At 35.9% G+C, this 10,629-nt stretch overlaps 1 protein-coding gene across 1 annotated transcript in view; it reads right to left on the bottom strand.

The window, feature by feature from the left end:
* Positions 1 to 5: 5 nt before the first annotated feature.
* The window catches only part of LOC134237978 (general transcription factor 3C polypeptide 1-like), a gene marked incomplete at its 3' end in the record, with an annotated part of 55,705 nt that continues 45,081 nt past the window's right edge, over positions 6 to 10,629 (bottom strand). Inside the window, exons 14-20 of the mRNA XM_062720110.1 lie at positions 4,816 to 4,953; positions 3,904 to 3,990; positions 1,851 to 2,045; positions 1,021 to 1,120; positions 733 to 821; positions 390 to 581; positions 6 to 65 (exon numbers count right to left, since the gene is read on the bottom strand). Coding sequence (XP_062576094.1) covers positions 6 to 65; positions 390 to 581; positions 733 to 821; positions 1,021 to 1,120; positions 1,851 to 2,045; positions 3,904 to 3,990; positions 4,816 to 4,953 — 861 coding nt within the window. The remainder of the gene's footprint in view (positions 66 to 389; positions 582 to 732; positions 822 to 1,020; positions 1,121 to 1,850; positions 2,046 to 3,903; positions 3,991 to 4,815; positions 4,954 to 10,629) is intronic.

Here is a 10,629-nt window from a genome sequence, read left to right as displayed (position 1 = left end):
CTGTAGCCAGGCTCTGAACTTTTAGTGTCTAACAAGGAAGCCCGCTTGTGGAGGTAGATAAAGATCTGAAATAGAACATACTCAAAAATTTATTTGATATAACCAGCATGTACAGATGGTTATTAAAAATACAGTTGAACTTTCGTATCTCAAACACCGATATATATCCTGAATGCTATGGATATGTCAAAGTGATTTGGAAGTCCCAACCATATATTCTTTGAGTATTGTAGATTTCTTATTTTCCGCGAAATAAGGATGAAATAAGGAAATTAGGACACAATTCTTGAGCATCTTAAGTTATGTTGGCAATTCACAATTGTTGAAGCATTGAACTTAACATTTTAAGCAGAAACAAACTCTTCATTAGAAGAAGTCCTGAAGAGTACCTTGTCTTTTTCCTTCAGTATCTGAGGCCCCATGGTAACCAGCCCCATGTTGTTGAGATTGACACAGTTGGCATAGAAGGAGAAGATGTACTTCCTCGCGTACAGTAGCTGCTGGGTGAGGGGGGTGGGCAGACTGATAACGGGGTAAAAACATTTCTCTGGGTCGTCCAGAAGCTCCTTCAGTCCCCGAATCTACAAAACACAGAATTAACCTGGTTTTAGAGTAAATAATGGTGGAATAAAGGGTATGTGTAGTAATAAATGTATGTGCATTTTAATTTTTTTTCACAATATCTTTATTTAATTTAATTAGTATTTTATTATGTTTGCTGACCAATCTTACCCTGTATGGAATATAGAGAATGTTACAGAATATCACCAGTGGTAATTTCAGTAGGACATCACTAGCTAGGAACCATCCTTCTCCATAACCTGTACAGCAAAAGGCATTTACAGTACAGAAAAATATTTCATATAAACCTCATTCTCATTAGTCACACTTTGTTACAGTTAAAAATATTAGGAAATCTTAAATGTTATTCCAAAGAAATCTACATGCATATATAAGAAGCTTCAAGTAATTCATTTTTTCAATGCGAGATAAAGTAAAGAACAGATTGCGGACTCTTACCTTTGTGCTTAGGGAGAGGGGAAAGGTAGCGTTTCCATGACATCTCATCTTTGTAAACAGGTGGTTCAGGAATTTCATTTATCAGTGTCACAATGTCATCCTAATTTTATTAACATAAAAAAAGGGCTGAAATCAGTCTGTAAAAACTTAAACATTTTAAAGTTGCAACTTAACAAGGATGAGTCGAATTATTTCTACCCTAGAGATTTTGATATGTTTTCTTGGAATAATTTATACTACTACACTGTATATTTATCATTTTAAGATTAGAAATTCAAGTGTTTATCATCCTGATTTCTTAGGGGTCAACTCAAAAGTTGTTAAATTTTACTATGGGACCCTATGGAAATTGTTAGAAAAGCATCAAATTAATTTATCACATTTTTCGATTATTTTTTGTATTTCTGCCCTAGCGATTTATTTTTTAGCCAATTACATGAAATTTATTGTAAAAAGTTACCAAACTGTGTGAAATTTGAAAAAAAAAGTTGACCATCTGGATTGGTCTAGGAATTAATTACAAAGTTTATTTTTTCAATGCTCAATACCTCTAAAATTGCCATATTGCAATATAACTGTACATTGGTGCAGATGAATTATCAAGGCAAATGAATTATTTGGTAAAAAAAAAAATAGCAATGTTTAGATTGCTAGTATGTTTCTTTTGAGGTTGTGTCTACAGCACTCGAATAAGACTTGGTCTCGTTAAAAGACAACAAAAAAAACACAACTGTGAACATTCACTTGAAAGTAAACTAAAAAGTTTGATATTAATTTTTTTTTTAAATAATTCTCAAAATTTATCATATATATTAGTATATCTAACTCACTTGGTCTCCCTCTACACTGCTGTCTGGATTGCTGATTTCCGCCTTCATAGGGGTAGCTCCCGGATCATTCGCAAGGTCAGCGTTTGAAGGACAAACTGCAGTGTTGGGATAGTCATACACCAGGTACCACAACAGATTATGGAGAATCTGAGCTCGAGAGAACTTAGGCCGGAAATCATAATGCTTCGAATAGGCCTGTGGAGATATTTTTTTTAAATTACTACATTTTAAAATCTTTAAAGCTTAATTTTCTGCTTTTATTATGAAGAAATTGAAAAACATAGGTAATCAGAGATTACAGAGCTCACCTCAACGAATGTTGTCTTTAAGTAAGGCAAATTAAGTCACACAATTAACCAACAAAAAGTGTACATCCAAAAATGCAAAATTTATGCAATTTTGATTTTGATACTTTGGAATAGATCTATAAAACTTCAAACTTGTTCTTCATCATGAAAATGTAATTAAAATCCAGCATCTGAAGCAAGATTGAGAGTTTTCATCCCTTGATGCATCATTTGTGCAACTTTGGTTTATATAAGCCTTGTAGTTTCTTCGTGATAGACCTGCACCCATAACTTTTACGAGGTCTATTATCTGGAAAATGTATGTCAAATTCAGCATCTGAAGCAAGTCCATTAGTGTGCACCCTAAGATGTATCATCCATGCAAGTTTGTTCAACATAGAGCTCAAAGTTACTTGGAAATGAAACCTGTATAAAAAACTAACCTTTTCACTAATCCTGAAAATGTAGGTCAAATTTAGCTTCTGAAGCCAGCCTAGTAGAATGCACCCTTAGATGTACCATCCATGCAAGTTTGGTCATTATATAGCTCAAAGTTACTTGGAAATGAATCCTGCACCATAAACTTTAACCTGTTTACTCGTCCAGAAAACGTGGGTCAGATTCAGCATCCGAAGCAAGTCTGGTAGTATGCATCCTAAGATGTACCATCCATGCAAGTTTAGTCATTTTTGGGTTCATAGTACCTTGGAAATGAAACCTGCACCAAAAATTTTAACCTGTTCACTCAAACGGAAAATGTAGGTCAGATTCAGCATCCGAAGAAAGTCTTGTAATATGCATCCTAAGATGTACCATCCATGCTAGTTTAGTCATTATAGGGTTCAAAGTACCTTGGAAATGAAACCTGCACCATAAACTTTAACCTGTTCACTCAATCGGAAAATGTAGGTCAGATTCAGCATCCGAAGAAAGACTGGTAGTATGCATCCTAAGATATACCATCCATGCAAGTTTGGTCATTATATGTCTCATAGTAACTTGGAAATGAAACCTGCACCAAAAACTTTAACCTGTTCACTCAACCGGAAAATGTAGGTCAGATTCAGCATCTGAAGCAAGACTGGTAGTATGCATTCTAAGATGTACCATCCATGCAAGTTTGGTCATTATATGTCTCATAGTAACTTGGAAATGAAACCTGCACCAAAAACTTTAACCTGTTCACTCAACCGGAAAATGTAGGTCAGATTCAGCATCCGATGCAAGTCTAGTAGAATGCATCCTAAGATGTACCATCCATGCAAGTTTGGTCATTATAGGGCTTGTAGTATCTTCGAAATGAAACCTGCTCCAAAAACTTTAACCTGTTCACTCAACCGGAAAATGTAGGTCAGATTCAGCATCCGAAGCAAGTCTGGTAGTATGCATCCTAAGATGTACCATCCATGCAAGTTTGGTCAACATAGGGCTTTATAGTTACTCGAAAATGAGACCTACACCAAAAAATGCACCAAAAATGTTAACCTGCTCCAAAAACATTAACCTGGTCATTCCTTTGCTGAAATTGCAGCATCTGAAACTTTGACTGGTACAATGAAACACACTAGAAACATCTTCCATGCATGTCTAATCAATATAGGACATAGAAGTACTTAAAAAGAAAACTGCTCCAAAAAACTTAACCTTAACCCGGGACGCCGACGCTGACACCGACGCCGACGGTATCACATAAGCTCCCCCCAACTTGTTGAGGTGAGCTAAAAATTCAAAACAATTTTGGCAGTTTATTTCACATATTCTCTCACCACATCATAAATCATATCCTCAGCTTTCAACTTGCTGCGATGTGACATTATTTGATAAATGCCTTCTTTTGCTGTCTCTGGTACCTCCTAAAATTAAAGGATTCATGAGCCACATTCTATTTGATTTTTGAATTGATCTGACTTAGAAGTCCCAGGATTTGATTAAGAAAAAATATGTGTGGGAGACTTATGAAAAGTACTGAGAAGTCCTGGGTTTGGGATACTTTAGATTCCTTATTTTTTGTGAGTACTTATTATTACAAATGGGCTATTCAATGTCAGATCGTGAGAATAATAATTCCAAAATGGATGGTTGGTCATGAAATTTACATAGATTTCAGCACCATAAAAATATAGTAATTTTATTTCGTGTGTGACGCTTCTAACAAAATTATGCGATAATTAATTCCACACGTATATTTAGGAATTGACAATACTGCAATGAGTGGGATTCTTATTGAGAAGTCCCAGGATTTGGTATTAAGTTGAGTTAAATACTAACTAAGAAGTCCCGGGATTGGTACTAGGATAATTGGGATACTTACTGGAAGTCCTATTATTATGTACTATGATAATCAGGATACTTATTGGGAAGTCCTGGCATTTGGTACTATGATAATTGGATACTTACCGGGATTATATACTATGATAAAGTCCCGGGATTATATACTATGATAATCAGGATACTTACTTGGAAGTCCCGGGATTTGGTACTATGATAATTGGGATACTTACTGGGGGTCCCGGGCTTTGGTACTATGATAATTGAGATACTGGGAAGTCCCGGGATTTGGTAATTTGATAACTGAGATACTTACTGGAAAGTCCCGGGATTATGTACTAGTACTATGATAATCAGGATACTTATTGTGAAGTCCCAGGATTTGGTACTATGATAATTGGGATACTTACTGGGAGATCACGGGATTTGGGATTTTTCTTGGCCACCTGTTCCCTGTTGACAGCCTGAAACTTCATATTAGCCTGATCTATAAGTGATGTCACAAGTGGGTCTGTCGGCTCTACCTCCTTGCTCATCCACATTTGCATCTATCAATTATTAATATATACTGTAGATCACTTAATTTTCGCGACACCTTATTTTCGCGAGATAGTATTGACTCATTATTAACGAGACAAAATTTTCATGAATTGTGGTCATTGCTTTATATAATCTTAAGGAATTCTATTATACGCGTGAATGAAATTTTTCGCGAGCATACCACCTCGCGTAATTATGCGAAAATAAAGTTCTCGCGAATAAAAAGTAATTTACAGTACATGTATGTAAATTATTACAAATGTTGTAACATACAATGATCCCCTGTCATCTCTATGTCTATCTGTTAATTTTTTTTTTTTGTTTTGACTCCATGGTATGACCATGTGCAATCTTGCTTCTTATAGGTGGTTGACTAACAAATTTAAAAAATATGCTGTGTAGCTCAGGAAGAAAAGAACTAATTAGTAATCGTTTAACAAACAACACTCTTTTTTAAAAAATGTGAATATGCATGTATCATGTTAATATTTGAAAACTTTCAAAATAGGCATGGGCAGTATATCTTGATCTTTAGCCCCGTTATAACTGTTGATCTTTAATTAGCCCCGTTATAACTGTTGATCTTTAGCCCCGTTATAACTGTTGATCTTTAGTCCCGTTATAACTGTTGATCTTTAATTAGCCCCGTTATAACTGTTGATCTTTAGCCCCGTTATAACTGTTGATCTTTAATTAGCCCCGTTATAACTGTTGATCTTTAGTCCCGTTATAACTGTTGATCTTTAATTAGTCCCGTTATAACTGTTGATCTTTAATTAGTCCCGTTATAACTGTTGATCTATAGCCCCGTTATAACTGTTGATCTTTAGCCCCGTTATAACTGTTGATCTTTAATTAGTCCCGTTATAACTGTTGATCTTTAATTAGTCCCGTTATAACTGTTGATCTTTAGCCCCGTTATAACTGTTGATCTTTAGCCCCGTTATAACTGTTGATCTATAGTCCCGTTATAACTGTTGATCTATAGTCCCGTTATAACTGTTGATCTTTAATTAGTCCCGTTATAACTGTTGATCTTTAGCCCCGTTATAACTGTTGATCTTTAGCCCCGTTATAACTGTTGATCTTTAGCCCCGTTATAACTGTTGATCTATAGTCCCGTTATAACTGTTGATCTATAGCCCCGTTATAACTGTTGATCTTTAGCCCCGTTATAACTGTTGATCTTTAGCCCCGTTATAACTGTTGATCTTTAGCCCCGTTATAACTGTTGATCTTTAATTAGTCCCGTTATAACTGTTGATCTTTAGCCCCGTTATAACTGTTGATCTTTAGCCCCGTTATAACTGTTGATCTTTAGCCCTGTTATAACTGTTGATCTTTAATTAGTCCCGTTATAACTGTTGATCTTTAGCCCCGTTATAACTGTTGATCTTTAGCCCCGTTATAACTGTTGATCTTTAATTAGTCCCGTTATAACTGTTGATCTTTAGCCCTGTTATAACTGTTGATCTTTAGCCCCGTTATAACTGTTGATCTTTAATTAGCCCCGTTATAACTGTTGATCTTTAATTAGCCCCGTTATAACTGTTGATCTTTAGCCCCGTTATAACTGTTGATCTTTAGCCCTGTTATAACTGTTGATCTTTAATTAGCCCTGTTATAACTGTTGATCTTTAGCCCTGTTATAACTGTTGATCTTTAGTCCCGTTATAACTGTTGATCTTTAATTAGTCCTGTTATAACTGTTGATCTTTAGCCCCGTTATAACTGTTGATCTATAGCCCCGTTATAACTGTTGATCTTTAGCCCTGTTATAACTGTTGATCTTTAATTAGCCCCATTATAACTGTTGATCTTTAGCCCCGTTATAACTGTTGATCTTTAGCCCTGTTATAACTGTTGATCTTTAATTAGTCCCGTTATAACTGTTGATCTATAGCCCCGTTTTAACTGTTGATCTTTAGCCCCGTTATAACTGTTGATCTTTAGCCCCGTTATAACTGTTGATCTTTAGCCCTGTTATAACTGTTGATCTTTAGCCCCGTTATAACTGTTGATCTTTAGCCCCGTTATAACTGTTGATCTTTAGCCCCGTTATAACTGTTGATCTTTAATTAGCCCCGTTATAACTGTTGATCTTTAGCCCCGTTATAACTGTTGATCTTTAGCCCCGTTATAACTGTTGATCTTTAGCCCCGTTATAACTGTTGATCTTTAATTAGGCCCATTATAACTGTTGATCTTTAGCCCCGTTATAACTGTTGATCTTTAATTAGCCCCGTTATAACTGTTGATCTTTAGCCCCGTTATAACTGTTGATCTTTAGTCCCGTTATAACTGTTGATCTTTAATTAGCCCCGTTATAACTGTTGATCTTTAGCCCCGTTATAACTGTTGATCTTTAGCCCTGTTATAACTGTTGATCTTTAATTAGTCCCGTTATAACTGTTGATCTATAGCCCCGTTATAACTGTTGATCTTTAGCCCCGTTATAACTGTTGATCTTTAGCCCCGTTATAACTGTTGATCTTTAGCCCTGTTATAACTGTTGATCTTTAGCCCCGTTATAACTGTTGATCTTTAGCCCCGTTATAACTGTTGATCTTTAGCCCCGTTATAACTGTTGATCTTTAATTAGCACCGTTATAACTGTTGATCTTTAGCCCCGTTATAACTGTTGATCTTTAGCCCCGTTATAACTGTTGATCTTTAATTAGCCCCGTTATAACTGTTGATCTTTAGCCCCGTTATAACTGTTGATCTTTAATTAGCCCCGTTATAACTGTTGATCTTTAGCCCCGTTATAACTGTTGATCTTTAATTAGCCCCGTTATAACTGTTCATCTTTAGCCCTGTTATAACTGTTGATCTTTAGCCCCGTTATAACTGTTGATCTTTAATTAGCCCCGTTATAACTGTTGATCTTTAGCCCCGTTATAACTGTTGATCTTTAGCCCCGTTATAACTGTTGATCTTTAATTAGCCCCGTTATAACTGTTGATCTTTAATTAGCCCTGTTATAACTGTTGATCTTTCGCCCCGTTATAACTGTTGATCTTTAGCCCTGTTATAACTGTTGATCTTTAATTAGCCCCGTTATAACTGTTGATCTTTAGCCCCGTTATAACTGTTGATCTTTAGCCCCGTTATAACTGAGGATCTTTAATTAGCCCCGTTATAACTGTTGATCTTTAGCCCCGTTATAACTGTTGATCTTTAGCCCTGTTATAAGTGTTGATCTTTAATTAGCCCCGTTATAACTGTTGATCTTTAGCCCTGTTATAACTGTTGATCTTTAATTAGCCCCGTTATAACTGTTGATCTTTAATTAGCCCCGTTATAACTGTTGATCTTTAGCCCCGTTATAACTGTTGATCTATAGCCCTGTTATAACTGTTGATCTTTAGCCCCGTTATAACTGTTGATCTTTAATTAGCCCCGTTATAACTGTTGATCTTTAATTAGCCCCGTTATAACTGTTGATCCATAGCCCCGTTATAACTGTTGATCTTTAGCCCCGTTATAACTGTTGATCTTTAGCCCCGTTATAACTGTTGATCTTTAATTAGTCCCGTTATAACTGTTGATCTTTAGCCCCGTTATAACTGTTGATCTTTAGCCCCGTTATAACTGTTGATCTATAGTCCCGTTATAACTGTTGATCTATAGTCCCGTTATAACTGTTGATCTTTAATTAGTCCCGTTATAACTGTTGATCTTTAGCCCCGTTATAACTGTTGATCTTTAGCCCCGTTATAACTGTTGATCTATAGTCCTGTTATAACTGTTGATCTATAGCCCCGTTATAACTGTTGATCTTTAGCCCCGTTATAACTGTTGATCTTTAGCCCCGTTATAACTGTTGATCTTTAGCCCCGTTATAACTGTTGATCTTTAATTAGTCCCGTTATAACTGTTGATCTTTAGCCCCGTTATAACTGTTGATCCATAGCCCCGTTATAATTGTTGATCTTTAGCCCCGTTATAACTGTTGATCTTTAATTAGTCCCGTTATAACTGTTGATCTTTAGCCCCGTTATAACTGTTGATCTTTAGCCCCGTTATAACTGTTGATCTTTAATTAGTCCCGTTATAACTGTTGATCTTTAGCCCTGTTATAACTGTTGATCTTTAGCCCCGTTATAACTGTTGATCTTTAATTAGCCCCGTTATAACTGTTGATCTTTAGCCCCGTTATAACTGTTGATCTTTAGCCCTGTTATAACTGTTGATCTTTAATTAGCCCCGTTATAACTGTTGATCTTTAGCCCTGTTATAACTGTTGATCTTTAGTCCCGTTATAACTGTTGATCTTTAATTAGTCCTGTTATAACTGTTGATCTTTAGCCCCATTATAACTGTTGATCTTTAATTAGCCCCGTTATAACTGTTGATCTTTAGCTCTGTTATAACTGTTGATCTTTAGCCCCGTTATAACTGTTGATCTTTAGCCCCGTTATAACTGTTGATCTTTAGCCCCGTTATAACTGTTGATCTTTAGCCCCGTTATAACTGAGGATCTTTAATTAGCCCCGTTATAACTGTTGATCTTTAATTAGCCCCGTTATAACTGTTGATCTTTAGCCCCGTTATAACTGTTGATCTTTAATTAGTCCCGTTATAACTGTTGATCTTTAGCCCCGTTATAACTGTTGATCTTTAGCCCTGTTATAACTGTTGATCTTTAATTAGCCCCGTTATAACTGTTGATCTTTAGCCCTGTTATAACTGTTGATCTTTAGCCCCGTTATAACTGTTGATCTTTAGCCCCGTTATAACTGTTGATCTTTAATTAGTCCCGTTATAACTGTTGATCTTTAATTAGTCCCGTTATAACTGTTGATCTTTAGCCCTGTTATAACTGTTGATCTTTAGCCCTGTTATAACTGTTGATCTTTAGCCCCGTTATAACTGTTGATCTATAGCCCCGTTATAACTGTTGATCTTTAATTAGCCCCGTTATAACTGTTGATCTTTAGCCCCGTTAAAACTGTTGATCTTTAGCCCCGTTATAACTGAGGATCTTTAATTAGCCCCGTTATAACTGTTGATCTTTAATTAGCCCCGTTATAACTGTTGATCTTTAGCCCCGTTATAACTGTTGATCTTTAATTAGTCCCGTTATAACTGTTGATCTTTAGTCCCATTATAACTGTTGATCTTTAGCCCTGTTATAACTGTTGATCTTTAGCCCTGTTATAACTGTTGATCTTTAGCCCTGTTATAACTGTTGATCTTTAGCCCCGTTATAACTGTTGATCTTTAGCCCCGTTATAACTGTTGATCTATAGCCCCGTTATAACTGTTGATCTTTAGCCCCGTTATAACTGTTGATCTTTAGCCCTGTTATAACTGTTGATCTTTAGTCCCGTTATAACTGTTGATCTTTAATTAGTCCTGTTATAACTGTTGATCTTTAGCCCCGTTATAACTGTTGATCTTTAATTAGCCCCGTTATAACTGTTGATCTTTAATTAGCCCTGTTATAACTGTTGATCTTTAGCCCTGTTATAACTGTTGATCTTTAATTAGCCCCGTTATAATTGTTGATCTTTAATTAGCCCCGTTATAACTGTTGATCTTTAGCCCCGTTATAACTGTTGATCTTTAATTAGTCCCGTTATAACTGTTGATCTTTAGCCCCGTTATAACTGTTGATCTTTAGCCCCGTTATAACTGTTGATCTTTAGCCCCGTTATAACTGTTGATCTTTAGCCCCG

Source organism: Saccostrea cucullata, unplaced genomic scaffold, assembly GCF_032062105.1.
Source record: "Saccostrea cucullata isolate Sc308-1 unplaced genomic scaffold, CSIRO_AGI_Scuc_v1 ctg3036, whole genome shotgun sequence".
In the NCBI taxonomy this organism is placed as follows: domain Eukaryota; kingdom Metazoa; phylum Mollusca; class Bivalvia; order Ostreida; family Ostreidae; genus Saccostrea; species Saccostrea cuccullata.
This window is presented reverse-complemented; position numbering and strand designations above follow the sequence as displayed.